Source organism: Bufo bufo, chromosome 6 (genome assembly GCF_905171765.1).
Source record: "Bufo bufo chromosome 6, aBufBuf1.1, whole genome shotgun sequence".
Lineage (NCBI taxonomy): Eukaryota > Metazoa > Chordata > Amphibia > Anura > Bufonidae > Bufo > Bufo bufo.
In genome coordinates, this window is record NC_053394.1 from 204,561,967 (window position 1) to 204,579,509 (window position 17,543).

Here is a 17,543-nt window from a genome sequence, read left to right on the forward strand (position 1 = left end):
GTGACACTTTTTTGCAGCCTAGGTGGGCAAAGGGGCCCACATTCCAAAGAGCACCTTTTGGATTTCATAGGTAATTTTTTACTGAATTTGATTTCAAACTCCTTACCACACATTTGGGCCCCTAGAATGCCAGGGCAGTATAACTACCCCACAAGTGACCCCATTTTGGAAAGAAGACACCCCAAGGTATTCCGTGAGGGGCATGGCGAGTTCCTAGAATTTCTTATTTTTTGTCACAAGTTAGTGGAATATGAGACTTTGTAAGAAAAAAAAAAAAAAAAAATCATCATTTTCCGCTAACTTGTGACAAAAAATAAAAAGTTCTATGAACTCACTATGCCCATCAGCGAATACCTTAGGGTGTGTACTTTCCGAAATGGGGTCATTTGTGGGGTGTTTGTACTGTCTGGCCATTGTAGAACCTCAGGAAACATGACAGGTGCTCAAAGTCAGAGCTGCTTCAAAAAGCGGAAATTCACATTTTTGTACCATAGTTTGTAAACGCTATAACTTTTACCCAAACCATTTTTTTTTTTTACCCAAACATTTTTTTTTTATCAAAGACATGTAGAACTATAAATTTAGAGCAAAATTTCTATATGGATCTCGTTTTTTTTTGCAAAATTTTACAACTGAAAGTGAAAAATGTCATTTTTTTGCAAAAAAATCGTTAAATTTCGATTAATAACAAAAAAAGTAAAAATGTCAGCAGCAATGAAATACCACCAAATGAAAGCTCTATTAGTGAGAAGAAAAGGAGGTAAAATTCATTTGGGTGGTAAGTTGCATGACCGAGCAATAAACGGTGAAAGTAGTGTAGGTCAGAAGTGTAAAAAGTGGCCTGGTCTTTCAGGGTGTTTAAGCACTGGGGGCTGAAGTGGTTAAATGTAATCCACCCTTCTTTTTGAGGATCCATCATGGTATTGACAAACTCTTTATCAAACTATAAGCTTTCTAATGTCTGGTCCGACGAACACACCTTCCTTCAATTTTTCCTCCGACAGGCCTGGAAACTTGGTTACCAAGTATTTGAGGCATTCTCCATCTCTTGAAAGTGATTTTACGAATTGCTTCATCAATCCAGATTTTATGTGGAGAGGTGGTAGAAGAACTTTTATGGGAAGGTACCAAAGTTTCTCGGAAGACATTTTTTTTCACCGACTGTTAGCACCCTTGGCTGCCAACTTTTCTTGGTCCAGTGATTTTGTCGGTCTCTATTGTCCCATAGACACAGAAAACAACGGTATTTGATATACCCAGCTTGTTGCCCGAGCAGCATGCACAAGACCTTCAAGTCCCCACACACTTGCCAACCATGGTCTTCATATTTAAGTTTACGAAGAACCAATTCCAAGTTCTCGTAGGTTTTCTTTCAAGTGTTCGGAATCACCTACAGGTATGGAAGCATAAAAACCACCGTTGTAGAGTAAAACTGCTTTGAGACTTTTTGAAGAATCTATAAAAAGACTCCATTGCTCTGAATCATATTGGATTTTAAATTGACCCATCAGAACTTCGACATCTTTCTGGACGAAGTAAGAAACGAACTCCTTTTCACGATGTCTGAACCATGAAGATGACACTCCTGGTAACAATAAATTCCTGCTTTTTCAGCCTTGATCCGAGTAACTCAGCGGCATCTTTGGGAAGATTAAAGTCTCTTACCAAATCATTCATCCCTCCTAAGAAAACAATTCAATTGACATCTTCAAACTCAGATTCTTCAGGAAATATTAAGCCCTTCTACCATTAGAAGCACAGACTCAGGGCTGAGGCTTACACATACAGCATGATGCTGAGTATCCCAGTAGTCAGACATGTCACTCAGAGCAGCACTTGTATTCACCCCATTTGAAGGGGAGGAGGGGCAGAGATTGTTTACCTGCAAAAAACAACAAAGGGCCAAGAAGAGAACTAGGGAAATGAGGAAATAGAATTTTTTTTTTCGCCATTTTTTTGTCACCTTGTCCAACCAAAAAATAGGATAGGACTGTTCTATTATGGGCAGGACGTTCCATAAAATGCGGAATGCACGCAGCTTTTTTGGTGTTTTTATTTTATTTGCGTGGTATCAAATGGTATTGAGTATCGCAATACTTTTTATGGTATCAAAATTTTGATATTGTGACAACCCTAATCTATTCATAAATGACCCCCATAGTTATGTGAGAATTTGACTGGCCTACACACAGTCGTCATCTCAACCCTATTGAACAGCTTTGGGAAAACTAAAATGTAAGGCAGGCCCTCTCGCCCAACATCAGTGCCTGCCCTCACAAATGCTTTTCTGGATGAATAGGCAAAAATTCCTTAAACACACTTCAATATCTTGTAGAAAGCCTTCCCAGAACAGTGGAAGCTGTTTTAACTGAAAAGGGGGTACCAACTCCTTATTAATGCCTACAATGCATTCAGGAAGTCCCCAGACCCTTAAATTTGTTTCACATTTTATGTTGCAAAAAAATAAAAACAAGGTTTCTCCTATCAATCTGCACTTACTCCATAATGATAAAATGAAAACAGAATTTTAGACATTTTAGCGAATTTATTATAAGAGACTAAAATTTTGCATGGACATACAGTACAGACCAAAAGTTTGGACACACCTTCTCATTCAAAGAGTTTTCTTTATTTTCATGACTATGAAAATTGTAGATTCACACTGAAGGCATCAAAACTATGAATTAACACATGTGGAATTACAAACCGGATTCCAAAAAAGTTGGGACACTATACAAATCGTGAATAAAAACTGAATGCAATGATGTGGAGGTGTCAACTTCTAATATTTTATTCAGAATAGAACATAAATCACGGAACAAAAGTTTAAACTGAGAAAATGTACCATTTTAAGGGAAAAATATGTTGAATCAGAATTTCATGGTGTCAACAAATCCCCAAAAAGTTGGGACAAGGCCATTTTCACCACTGTGTGGCATCTCCTCTTCTTCTTACAACACTCAACAGACGTCTGGGGACCGAGGAGACCAGTTTCTCCAGTTTAGAAATAGGAATGCTCTCCCATTCTTGTCTAATACAGGCCTCTAACTGTTCAATCGTCTTGGGCCTTCTTTGTTGCACCTTCCTCTTTATGATGCGCCAAATGTTCTCTATAGGTGAAAGATCTGGACTGCAGACTGGCCATTTCAGTACCCGGATCCTTCTCCTACGCAGCCATGATGTTGTGATTGATGCAGAATGTGGTCTGGCATTATCTTGTTGAAAAATGCAGGGTCTTCCCTGAAAGAGATGACGTCTGGATGGGAGCATATGTTGTTCTAGAACCTGAATATATTTTTCTGCATTGATGGTGCCTTTCCAGACATGCAAGCCGCCCATGCCACACGCACTCATGCAACCCCATACCATCAGAGATGCAGGCTTCTGAACTGAGCGTTGATAACAACTTGGGTTGTCCTTGTCCTCTCTTTGGTCCGGATGACATGGCGTCCCAGATTTCCAAAAAGAACTTTGAATCGTGACTTGTCTGACCACAGAACATTTTGCCACACTCCATTTTAAATGATCCCTGGCCCAGTGAAAACACCTGAGCTTGTGGATCTTGCTTAGAAATGGCTTCTTCTTTGCACTGTAGAGTTTCAGCTGGCAACGGCGGATGGCACGGTGGATTGTGTTCACTGACAATGGTTTCTGGAAGTATTCCTGAGCCCATTCTGTGATTTCCTTTACAGTAGCATTCCTGTTTGTGGTGCAGTGTCATTTAAGGGCCCGGAGATCACGGGCTTCCAGTATGGTTTTACGGCCTTGACCCTTACGCACAGATATTGTTCCAGATTCTCAGAATCTTTGGATGATGTTATGCACAGTTGATGATGATAGATGCAAAGTCTTTGCAATTTTTCGCTGGGTAACACCTTTCTGATATTGCTCCACTATCTTTCTGTGCAACATTGTGGGAATTGGTGATCCTCTACCCATCTTGGCTTCTGAGAGACACTGCCACTCTGAGAAGCTCTTTTTATACCCAATCATGTTGCCAATTGACCTAATTAGTGTTAATTGGTCTTCCAGCTCTTCGTTATGCTCAAATTTACTTTTTCCAGCCTCTTATTGCTACTTGTCCCAACTTTTTTGGGATTTGTTGACACCGTGAAATTTTGAATCAACGTATTTTTCCTTTAAAATGATACATTTACTCGGATTAAACGTTTGATCTGTCATCTACGTTCCATTACAAATAAAATATTGACATTTGCCATCTCCACATCATTGCATTCAGTTTTTATTCACAATTTGTTTAGTGTCCCAACTTTTTTGGAATCCGGTTTGTATATACATAACAAACAAGTGTGAAACAACTGGAAATATGTCATATTCTAGGTTCTTCAAAGTAACCACCTTTTGCTTTGATTACTGCTTTGCACACTCTTGGCATTCTCTTGATGAGCTTCAAGAGGTAGTCCCCTGAAATAGTTTTCACTTCACAGGTGTGCCCTGTCAGGTTTAATAAGTGGGATTTCTTGCCTTATAAATGGGGTTGGGACCATCAGTTGCGTTGAGGAGAAGTCAGGTGGATACACAGCTGATAGTCCTACTGAATAGACTGTTAGAGTTTGTATTATGGCAACTTTGCAAGTAAGGGCTATTTGACCATGAAGGAGAGTGATGGGGTGCTGCGCCAGATGACCTGGCCTCCACAGTCACCGGACCTGAACCCAATCGAGATGGTTTGGGGTGAGCTGGACCGCAGAGTGAAGGCAAAAGGGCCAACAAGTGCTAAGCATCTCTGGGAACTCCTTCAAGACTGTTGGAAGACCATTTCAGGGGACTACCTCTTGAAGCTCATCAAGAGAATGCCAAGAGTGTGCAAAGCAGTAATCAAAGCAAAAGGTGGCTACTTTGAAGAACCTAGAATATGACATATTTTCAGTTGTTTCACACTTGTTTGATATGTATATAATTTCACATGTGTTAATTCATAGTTTTGATGCCTTCATAGTCATGAAAATAAAGAAAACTCTTTGAATGAGAAGGTGTGTCCAAACTTTTGGTCTGTACTGTATATATTCAAGCCCTTTGCTATGGCACTTGGAATTTAGCTTTGGAGGCCCCCATTTCTCTTGATCTATGAGCTGTTTCCACATTTTGACTGGAGTCCACCTCTGTTAAATTTAGTTCATTGGACTTGATTTGAAAAGACACACCCCTGTTTATATAAAGTCTTACCGCTGACCATGCACATCAAAGCAAAACCAAGCCATTAGTAGGAAATAACTGCCTGCAGAGCTCAGAGACAGGATTGTGCCGAGACACAGATCCGGAGAAGGGTACAACAAAGTTCTGCTGTACTGTAACTTCCCAAAAGCACAGTGGCCTCCATAGTTCTTAAATAGAAGAAGTTTGGTACAACCAGGACTCCCTCATAGAGCTGGTAGTCCCACGAAAAGTAATCTGGGGAGAAGTGCCTTGCTAAGATAAGCGACCGTGAACCTAATGGCATACCTCCCAACCGTCCCGTCCGGCAGGATGTCTGAAGCTGTCCCACTCTGGCAGCTGTTCCTGCGTCCATAGGAAGCTGAGATGGTTGCCATAATGAAGCAGAGAGCAGTCACTGGCATTGGCTCCCTGCTTCGTTATTCCTGCAGGCTCTGCACACCTCTGGTCTGTGTGGGGGCGGGGCTGGCTGGCAGTCAGCATCGGCTCCGCCTCCTTCACAAACTAGAGCAGCCGATGTCCTGCTGCTGCTAGGAACAAGGAGAGTTGGTGGTGTTTGTTTTTATTTTTTACATTCTGTGAGGGGCACAATGTGGGCATAATACTGGGGGGGCACAATGTGGGCATATTACTGGGGGGCACATTGTGGGCATATTTCTGGGGGGCACAGCTGGGCATATTACTGGGGCACAGCTGGGCATAATTCTGTGAAGGAGGCAGAATGTGGGCATAAATACTGTGCGGTAGCATGAAGGGGGAATAATTACTTTGTAGGGCATTAAGGGGACTGGGTGGGATTAGGTGTATAGTTATGTTTTGGGCAGAGTTAAAGGAGTGGCCTAGTGCAGAAAAAATTTGCTGCGAAGCGCGCCACACAATGTGTCCCGCTTTGTTCGTTTACAAAGTTGGGAGGTATGTAATTGTGATTCTGGTTGAGCCCCAAAGATTCTGTGCAGATTGGCGAAACTTTCTGAAAGTCAACCATCACTGCAGCATTCCACCAATCTGAGCTTTATGGCAGAGTGGCCATAAAGAAGCCTCTCCTCTGTAAAAGACACGTGAAAACCCATCTGGAATTTGCAAAAAGGCACTTAAAAGACTCCTCAGACTGTGAGAAACAAGATTCTCCTATCTGATGAAACCAAGATTAAACTCTTTGGCCTCAGTTCAATTTCGGCACAAGACCGCAACAAAACAAAATGTGAAAAAAGTGAAATTGTATGAAGACTTTCTGAATGCATTGTATGAATGTAGAATGGCAGATAGACGAGAGAAACTCAGTACTCACCAGGATCTGAAGAATTTTCGGAAAGCTTTATTGCTTCAAAGTAGCATAGATGCGCAGGCTGGGGAGCGGAATGGCCCTGTGGTGTGGATCGGCGGTGACGGCCGTTTCGCGCTTCCTCAGACCGCTGCATTTAAAAGCAAGCCGCTGATCATCACCATGGTGACCAATCGACGCTCCACAGGTGCGCTGCTGTGACAGATACAAAAGAGGGTGCATACATAATAAAAGCATGCAAATCGGCACTATGGCACAACATAGCAACACAAAATCTATACTGGAGGCGACAACTTCGCAAAAGCATGACAAAATAATGGGAAGATACGAAAATAAGAAAATACAAAAAGACATAGTCTGTCACTGATGACATACATCCCGTTACACATTATAAGCCCGCTCTGTTGGTTGGTAGAGCCGCCCAGAAGGGATGGGTCCCACGGCTCCATTGCCAGCGTGGGGGAGGGGGGGGGGCCCTAAGCAGGAACCACCATAGCGGGTCACCCGATCACGACACAGTGAGGCCGTGGTAGACCCCATGGTGTCCTGTGTGGAAGTGGGGGGGAAAAAAAAAGGTGATTTATTGATTGAGCAGTGCCGTTGTCCTCCTTTACTCTCCTCACATTACCATTTATGTTAATGTAGAATGGGATGTCGTGAAAGCTCCTGTAAATGTAATGTGTAGTTGTCCCAAAAAAACTTTTTTTTTTTTTTTTTTGAATCAATAGTTTTTATTGAGAAAAATGTTGTTGTTTTTTATAAACCAGGAAAATCATTAAGTGATTTTTATTTTTTATTTTTTTTACAGAAGAACAGACAAGTTACAATTAATAATTATAGAGACGACAAAACTTCTGTATGGCATTTTACATACATCTGTAAGAAATATGTGGATGTGAGTCCACATAATTCTAGTTAAGCTAAAAGAATTTCACAATTATGAAAGAATACAAGGTAAAGGGTATCAGGTAAAGACAAATACATAAAAAACAAGGAATATAAGTGATAGCAGGTACACAATTTCCTATACAGGTAATAAGATTCGCAATGAGTTTAAATAGTGTCGGGTGTCCTATGGGTTACATAGGATAGTCATTCCTCAGGTGGAGAGCGGAACAGGAGATGTTCTGTATTTTTCCAGCTCTGCCAAGTTTTTTCAAACTTTAAGGGTGATGGAAAATTATGAGAGAGGATTTTTTCATAAGAGTATGTCTTATCTAACTTTTCAGCTATATCTGTTATTGTGGGAATCTGCTGTGATTTCCAATATCTAGCTATAGTTAGTTTGGTTGTCAGGAGAAGATGGGCAATTGGAACTCTATGCTGAACAGGGAAATCATCTATACCAATCAAGAGTAAAGCTAATTGTGGAGATTGTGGTACAGGGGAGTTAGTTTCTCATATGATTATCTTAAAGATCTGCTTCCATAGGTTGGTAAGAAGTGGGCAATGCCATAAAATGTGTGATGGCGTGCCTCTGCATCCACAGCCTCTCCAACATAAGTGTGACGAACTTGGGTAAATCATGTTGAGTCGTTCCGGGTTGTAATACCACCGCAACACTGTTTTTTATAATGAAGAGTGCATTTAAAGCATTTAGCAGCAAAGGCCAAGGCCTTCGTCCATTGGGCATTTGTGAATGTTTGCTGAAGATAGAGTTCCCACGATTTAAGTGGGGTGGTTTTTATGAATTCACCTTTGTTATCTAGGGAGGTATAAAAAGGTTTCAAGGCCCCCTTTGGGGAGGATTTGTTGTGACCAGGTTACGAATACTCTATGATCTGCTCCTACCTCAAACAGCGCGCTGGAAGTCAAAAAATGGCTAATACGAAGGTATTTATAAAAATCATGGTTAAGAATGTCATATAGTTGATGGATTTGCTCAAGAGTATAATTGGTCTTCCTTAAATAAGTCAGAAATCATAATTATCCCCTTAGTTTTCCATGTGTTCAATTCTAAATCCATTATGCACAATTCCAGAGACTCTATAGGAGCCAATTTCTGCATTGATCTTATTCCAAGGGAACCCAATTTATGGTACTCTTTTTAATTGGTCAGGGAGACTGATACGCTATATGGTATGTTTTTGGGTGTGGTAAAAGATGGAGTTAGGGCAGACAGGAGTAGAGCTTTTAGGTTATGGAATGGGGATAAAGTAGATTCAATAGAAACCCATGGGAATGTGGGGGAGTTTGTCCAGCAACGTTGAAGTTGTGAAATTTGGGTGGCCAGATAATAATGTTTGATGTTGGGGAGACCTAGTCCTCCTGCCCTTTCTCTTGTTAGGATGGTTAGAGCTACTCAGGGTTTTTTCTTCTGCCAGACAAAACTCCTTAGGGCCGAATTAGTTTTCTGGAAGAAGGATTGTGGTAGAGTAATCGGTAATGTTCTAAACAGGTATAACAGTTTCTGAAGTATAAGCATCTTTATATGATGTGATCCTCCCCAACCATGAAATTTCGCATTTGGTTATTTGATCCATCTCCGCATCCAAAGCCGACAGCAAGGGGATGTAGTTATTGCTGTATAGAGAGCTTATTTGTGTGGTAACATACACGCCCAAGTATTTTATTTTATTTTGTGTTTCTGCCAGTCTAATGGGAATGATAACCTCATTTGTTCTTGAGTGGCTTCCGGGATTTGTAGGGGAAGAATTTGAGATTTGTCAAGGTTAAGTTTGTAGTATGAAATTTTACTGAAGGATTCTATAATTTCTAGTGCTGAGGTTAAGGATTGAGAAGGGTCGGTGAGGGACATTATAATATCGTCCGCGTACAAAGATATGCGATAGTCCCTTTCTCCTATGCGTACCCCTTTAATGTTAGGACATTGTCGGATTGCTTGTGCTAAAGATTCTATGGTGAGAATAAAAATAATGGGAGAAAGAGGGCAGCCTTGTCTGGTTCCGTTCGTTATGTTAAATTTGTCAGACATGGTGCCGTTAACAAATACTCGGGCAGTAGGCATGTAATACAATGCCTGTATCATTGAGATGGTGCTTTCGCTAAAGCCTAGTTTGTTTAATACTGAAAACACAAAGGACCAGCAAACGCGGTCGAAAGCCTTTTCCGCATCTAGAGCTATCAAGGCTATTGGTAAATTTTTCCTTTTTGTGAGGTCTATGATATTTAGTATCCTTCTTGTATTGTCGGAACCTTGCCTTTCGTGAACAAAACCTACTTGATCAATATTTGAAATGAGGGATGATCTTAGTCAGTCTGTTGGCCAAAAGTTTAGCGTATAGTTTCGTGTCAGTATTCAGGAGGGATATGGGGCGAAAGTTTTGGGGAGATATGGGATCTTTTCCTGGTTTGGGTAGAGTCACAATTGTGGCGGCTAACATTTCTTTTGGAAGGTGACCTTGTGTGCGGGCATCTTAAAGTGTGTTACATAGATGAAGCAGTAATTCTTTCATAAATGTTTTGTAGTATTGGGTGAATAGGCCATTTGGACCCGGGGCTTTGTGAGCTGGGAGTGCTTTTATGGTGTTTTTTAATTCTTCTATGGAGAAGGGAGCATCTAAAATCTGAAGATTATCTGCAGATAAACTGGGCAAGGATAAGGAGTCTAAAAACTTGTTAATATCCTGTTGAGAAGGAATATGGCCAGTGGATGAGGCTAAATTGTCAAAGGAAGAGTAATATTCACTAAACTTATTAGCTATGCTCTTGGGGTCATATATTTTTGCGTCTGTGCGGTCTTTGATCAAGAACGGAATTTTAGATTTATACGCTCTGGCTTTTAATCTGTGGGATAAAAGTTTGCTGGCTTTATTGTCTTGCGAGTAATATTGGACCCTTAACGAACGCATGCGTTTTTCGTATGTGAGTAAAAGACATTCGTTTAGTTGGGTTCTTAACAATCTCAGTTTATCCGTTAACACGGGGGAGACATCCTTTTTGTTGAGAGATTCAATGTGTCTAATCTCAGACATGAGATCTGTGAATCTTTTCTTTTTTTTTTTTTAAAGCGGCTACCTAACTTAATAAAGATGCCTCTAATAAAGGCCTTATGGGCATTCCATAATGTTGCCGAGTTTGTCACAGAACCCACATTGAAAGTGAAATATTCCTGTAGTTCTCTAGAGAGCTCAGGTTGGTATATAGCATGTGTCATGAGGTATTCGTTTTTCCTCCACTGAGGGGATGTAGGAGAGTCAAATCTTTCCTTTAGGATTAAGTTGATGGTAGCGTGGTCTGACCATGTGATCGCGTCTATGGATGCGGAGATTGAGCATGACAGGAGGGATCTGGATATCAGCAAAAGGTCTATTCTCGAGTACATATTATGTCTAGGAGAGAAAAATGTATAGTCTCTTTCAGACTCATGGAGTATTCTCCAGATGTCATATAAGTCATGTTTACATAATAATTTCGCCAGAGTGGGATTCAAGGTGGAGAAGGAGGTAGAGTCCCATTAGCAATCATGTACCGCATTAAAATCTGCACAAATTACCAAATGTCCCTCCCTAAGTCTATGAATCTTGGACATTAGTTTATTAAAGAAGGATAGCTGGCGACTGTGCGGTGCGTATATTGCTACTACCGTGTATTTAACATTATTAATGGTGCACACAAGGATAACGAACCTTCCGCCTTGGTCAGTCATAACCTCCTTTTGCTTAAAAGCCACACTGTCTTTAATGGCTAGTAGAAGTCCCCTTTGCTTCTTGGCATAATTGGCCTGAAACACAAACGGGATCTAGGATGATACAATTAGTGCGAATCCGAGGCCAAAAGGTGAGTCTCCGACGCGCAGAAAACGTCTGACTTTTGGGCCATGGCTTCTTTCCACATCAATGATCGTTTTAATGGACTGTTCAAGCCCTTAACGTTCAGGAATGTAATTTTAAGCGGCATGATACAAACAAAATGTGCTGCGACTATTACATATACCTCCACCTGAAGATCCGGGGAAGCAACTATCTCCTGCACACGGATCGTACGAACATTCGTCATGTAGTATGGTGAGTTCTGAAGTCGGCAAGTGTACCTGGGAATATGTGAGAAAATAAAAAGGGCTAACGCACAAAAAGTAAACATCAAAAAGCAATTAAACCTTCTGAAAATGAAGAAGGAATAGGTTAGAAATCTAACAATCAACAGCAATAGTTGGTTGCTTGTCTTACGGGTGTAGCAACCTAACATAGGAAGTCTATCCAGTGGCAGCAACTCGCCACCTCATAATCGAAGATAAACATGGCCCTTTTTATTCGGCCCCTCAGTGTGGTTTGGACGCCATTTTCCAGTCTGCCGTAAAGTGATTCTGCTTCTCATGCCCTGGAGGACGTTTGGTATTAGAGACGCGAATTCCCCATTCATAGAGTAGGCGAGTCCCTTCTGTTACAGAAGTGAGGCTGAGAAGTTTTCCATTCCGGTTTATCAACCGTTTCACAGGGAATCCCCAGCGGTATGTAATACGGTTATCTCTCAAAGCCGAAGTGATAGGAAAAAATTGTCTTCTCATGCGGAGGGTAGTGGCTGACAGGTCTGCGTATATCTTAAGTTGTTGGTATGGAGATGGCAGTTCTTTCATTGACCTGGCAGCCGCCATGGGCCTTTCTTTGATGTGGAAAAAGTGGATCCGAGCCAACACGTCTGTAGGCGCTGAGTCCGGAATATGTTTAGGTTTGACAATACGATGTGCTCGGTCTATCACCAACTCGCGTGGATCGCAACCTGGGAGCAACTTTTTTTAGTAAGGCTTGTAGAAAGGAGAACAGCTCTGCAGAGGGGATCTCTTTTGTGATGCCTCTGAACTTTTATGTTATTTCTTCTCAATCTATCTTCTAAATCAGTGACTTTTGCTGTCAGCAACTCCACTTCCACTGTTAGCTCATAGTGGGAGTCGATGAGCTGATGAAGGGAGTTGGCATACTCTCCCATTTTATGTTCAATATGATCTACTCTGCCAGAGATCTCTTGGAGCTGTGAGTGTAGAGGGGTGTACAGCTTTGTGATGTCTTGATGCAGTGATTTGCTGAATGCCACTAGTAGATTTTTTATGAGGGAACCAGATGCAGGTTCATCTGAAGTCTGGATAGAGGTGAAGGTATCTGCGATGGTGTCAGGCAGTGAAGAGGTAGGTGTTTTACATGCTGAGTTTACCTCACTGTCCAAGCTGTGTACATCCATCTTGGTCCGCTGTTTGGTCAGACTATCTGCAGGGGCAAATGGCGCCTTCTTCTCCGCAGTGTCGGCGTCTCCCTCAGCTTCGCTTTCCCATGTCAGAGGTGAGTATCTGGAACCGCTGCATGTGGAGGATGGAGACCTGTTTTGCGGAGCGCACTGGCTGTCTTTCCCGCGGGCATGGTTTGTTCCCGTCTGCTGAACCGGAGACTGAGGCTTCTGCCGCGTGGTGGGCGAGTTCGCGCCTTCCTCCATAGCTGCTCCCGATCTTTATCAAAGTAGAAGTCCAGTTTGCTTTGCGCGTTGTGCGCCCTCTTTCCTCTGGTCATCATGTGGCTTGATACTAATAGTATGATCTGCAATTTGGGGTGAATTGAGGGTGATATGCTGCTTAAAAGCCGAGGTGTAGCCGCAGCTTTTCTAGTGTGCGGCCATGCAGGTCAGCGGCTAGCCACACCCCCCTTGTCCCAAAACTTTTGTCCATATAATGTATCTTTAGTGTATTGATCCCGTTAGGGCCTCTTTCACACCTCAAAATGTTGCATCATTATTTGTAAGCCAAACCTAGGAGTGGATCTAAACATGGTAGATGCACAAATATTTCCATTATACTTTTTATCTGTGGTTTTCACTCCTGGTTTTGACTTACAAATACTGATGTAAAATACAAAAGTGCGGAAGAGTCCATACCCACAGTCAGTTTGTGGTTCAACTAAGTTTACTTGAGAATGATAGGATATACAGTATGTTGCTTTCTAATAAGTATAATAAAAATCCTCCTACACCACCGGTGTGTGCGTCATGCTGATTCTGGGTTTCTCTTCTCCCTACAATTTATTTTTTTCTTGAAAATAATACTTTTCCAGAGAATTCTCCATTCAGCCACAATGACGTAACTGTATGTCATTGTGGCTGAGGGAAAGTTTGGAGCGGACTACTGTGCTGAGCTGCTCCATACGTGGTGGGTGCCTGCGGTATAATACAGCAGGCACCTGCCTGCAATGACTGGGATCAGAGATGATGTGGAACCTGGTCATTTAACCCCTCAGATGCTGCAGACACTAACCCCTCCCCCCACCCCCCAGGGGGCTAAAAGTTATTATGTAAAATAATAATACAGAAAAAATATGAAAAATTCAAATCTGCCCCTTTCCCAATTTTACATATAAAAATAAACAAACAAAAAATAAACATAAAGCGTATCGCCGCGTCCAAAATTTCTGGACTATTAAAATATGAAAATATTTATTTTTCCTGTGCGGTTTACTCGGTTAAAACCGAAAAAAATAAATGATTCGCCTTTTTTGGTCACCTTGTCCCTCTCAAAAAAACAAAAACAAAGATAGTACTGTAATGACGTGGGCTCCTATGACCAGTGTTGAAGAAAGGCAGGGACACAACAAAGTCACTTTAATATGGTGTATTGCGTGTTCCAGCCAACTAAGGGTACTTTCACACTAGCGTTTTTGTTTTCCGGCACTGAGTTCCCCGTCATAGGGGCTTAATACCAGAAAAGAACTGATCAGTTTTATCCCCATGCATTCTGAATGGAGAGAAATCCGTTCAGGATGTCTTCAGTTCAGTCCCTGAACGGCGTTTTGGACGGAGAAAATACCGCAGCATGCTGCAGTATTATCTCTGTCCAAAATTCCAGATCAGTTGCCAGAATGCCAGATCTGGCATTAATTTACATTGAAATGTATTAAAAATCCCGCAATGCCTGATCCGTCCTTCTGGTCTGCGCATGCGCAGACTGGTAAAGATGTAAAAATGTGAAAAGAATATATAACTGATCCGTTTCTCCGGATGACATGCGGAGAGACTGATCCTTTCTTGCAATGCAATGCATTTTTAAGACCGATCCGCATCCGGATCTAAAAACTGCTTACCGGATCACTCTGCCACAAGTGTGAAAGTAGCCTAAGGGTACTTTCACACTAGCGTTGTTAAAATCCGGCAGGCAGTTCCGGCAATGGAACTGCCTGCTGGATCCGGCAATCCGTATACAAAGGAAAGCTTTTTTTTTTTTTTGGATCTGTTAGACAGATCCGGTGAAATACCTGATCCGTCTCCTCCAGTATCATCCAGAATAACGGATCAGGTATCCGAAAACCCGCTCCTCCTATATCCCGGCGCATGCGCAGACCGGAAAACCAGATCCGGCGATGCAGCAATTTCCGGAACACTTGGTACCGGATCCAGCATTAATACATCTCTATGGAAGTGCGGTATTGTTCTGGGATTTTGGCCGGAAAAAATACTGCAGCATGCTGCGGTATTTTGTCCGGTCAAATACCGTACAAGGGACGGAACGGAAGACATCCTGATGCATACTGAACGGATTGTTTTCCATTCAAAATGCATTAGGACAAAACTGAACAAATTTTTTTTTTTTCGGAATTGAGACCCTTTACCGGATTTCAATTCAGGAAAAGAATAACGCTAGTGTAAAAGTACCCTTACAGTTCAGTACAGCCAGATCGCAGCCAGGTCAGGTAAACAGTCCATGACATCCAAAATAAAGTAAGGCAGGCTCGTGTCTCCTCTAGATCCGTCCAGATGCCAGTGTTGCTCAATACGTGCCTTGCACTCTGTGATCTGTAGCCTCTCACTCTAACAGACGTACCCTGCTTCATGCTGCTGACTTTTAAACACAATTGTGGACATGGGCCACGTATAAAACCCGGAGTGGATCGTGGGGAATAGGCACCTACCCAGCTCTTTGCTTATTCCCAGTAAAAGCCAGGCCACGACTAGCTGATACCAGCTATACTAGGTAGCAACAGCGTCCACTATCTATTTTAGTTGGCACTCTAGTTCAGTGGTGGCAAACCTATGTCACAGGTGCCAGAGCCGACACTCAGAGCCCTCTCTGTGGGCATCTGCACCCTGGAAAAAGTCTATGGTGTACACAATATGCCTTAGACTTCTCCTGACATTCATTAGCCCAGGGTGCACTATGAACGGCACAGGCAGCGCACTGAATGTAGGCAGGCTATTATAGCTAAATGATAAAGTACATGGAAGATATACTATATGGGACTGTAGTATTCAGGTCAAATTGCCATGTTGGCACTTTGAAATAAATAAGTGGGTATTTGGTTGCAGTTTGGGCACTCAGTCTCTAAAAGGTTCACCATCGCTGCTCTAGTTACTGGCTTCCAATCCACCAAGGCCCCAGAAAATGGGGATGTAGCTTGTTGTTTTTGTTTTTTAGTTCTCCATTTGTACCTTTTTGCAAACCACCCCCTAGGTTTGCGCAGTCTGACACTCTCTCCACTGTATTGTTTTGCTTGCAAGGACTCATGCATGTCCATTGTTGTTTTATTGTATTCCGATCATTATTTTGGTTTCAGTTACTGTTCTTCAGAGCTCTGATTAGGCCACAGGTTATTTTTGCACTGATGGCACTACTTCAACTTTCTTTAGGCCTTAGCATATTTAACGCCAGGTGACTAGTCTTCTGCGGAGGGAGGCAATATCTCTTAATGCTGAAATACTTTACATCCAATAACGCACTTTAAAGATAATCACAGTCCCAAATTTACAAATGGTGCATACCCTGTTATGCATTGCCGTACGCAACTCAGATTTTATTGCGAGCCGCAATACGGGCACAGCCGAACTACGGCTGTGTGAATGAGCCCTAATTCATATAGTTGTTTTTCAGAGTTGGCTTGCAGATCCCAATGGGGGTCCAGAAGGAGAGGAGAACATTCGAGCCATTCTGGCTGAAGCTAAGAAGATTGCTGAACTGTGTGAGGATCCCAAAGACCGAGAGGACATCCTACGTTCATTGGGGGAGATTGCAGCTCTTACTGCCAAGTTGTCTGACCTCCGTCAACAGTATGTACAAGTATTCTACCCCTAAGGGTACTTTCGCACTTGCGGCAGAGGATTCCGGCAGGCAGTTCGGTCGCCGGAACTGCCTGCCGGATCTGGCAATCTGGACGCAAACGGATGCATTTGTCAGATGGATCCGGATGTGGATCCGTCGGACAAAAGCATTGCAATACCGGATCAGTCTTTCTGGTTGTCTGGATCCATTATTAATTTTTTTCCGCAGATTTAAAGGTCTGCGCATGCGCGGACCGGAAGAACGGATCAGTCAATGTGGAAATTTTAATGCCGGATCCGGCACTAATACATTTCAATGGAAATTAATGCCGGATTCGGCATTCTGGCAAATGTTCAGGATTTTTGGCCGTAGAGAAAACTGCTGCATGCTGCGGTATTTTCTCCGGCCAAAAAACGTAAGAGGGACTGAACTGATGCATCCTGATGCATATTGAACGGAATGCTCTCCATTCAGAATGCCTTAGGATTAAACTGATCCGTTTTTTTTCCGGTATTGAGCCCCTGTGATAGAACTTGTTACGACACTCACCGCCAGGTAGATGAAGCCGCCGTTTAGTGAATAAGCCCCTTTCTCCAGAAATGCAGTTTTTAATCCAGCCGATCGTCAAACTCCCGAATGGAGCATACGAAGTGGCAACTCCCGATCAGCAATTCAGTCGAACTCCTTCCACAGCTGGCAATATACGAAAGCGCTGTCCCAATAATAAATCCCTCCACAAACGAGACCAAGCTCCGTCTTGAAAGTCAAACAGGAATCAATTTTATTGAGGGCTAGCCGCCCGTATTTATGCAGGTCTCCATCTGGTGGACACGCCCCTAGGGGACCAGACTGGAGACTGACACAGGGCAGACATGCAGCACTACAGAGACAATACATCCCCCACAATGCATCATGGTCTCATCCTCTCTGCCCTGAGACCCGAGGAGTAATCCCATTATCTCTCAAGACAGAGGGAAACCACAATACACACGTGGGGACAACAGAACAGACATCACCATTTAAACATACAATGTCACAACCCTTTTCAATACACAGACATTTAACATCCCAAAATGGCACGCATTAGACCAGGAGTTCAAGTTAGTTTAAGTCCTTTGT

General features: G+C 42.5%; 1 protein-coding gene across 1 annotated transcript in view; it reads left to right on the top strand.

Annotated features, from left to right (window-relative positions):
* VCL (vinculin) overlaps window positions 1-17,543 on the top strand; it is a 193,017-nt gene that overhangs the window by 132,663 nt on the left and 42,811 nt on the right. Inside the window, 1 exon segment of the mRNA XM_040438637.1 lies at window positions 16,257-16,432. Coding sequence (XP_040294571.1) covers window positions 16,257-16,432 — 176 coding nt within the window.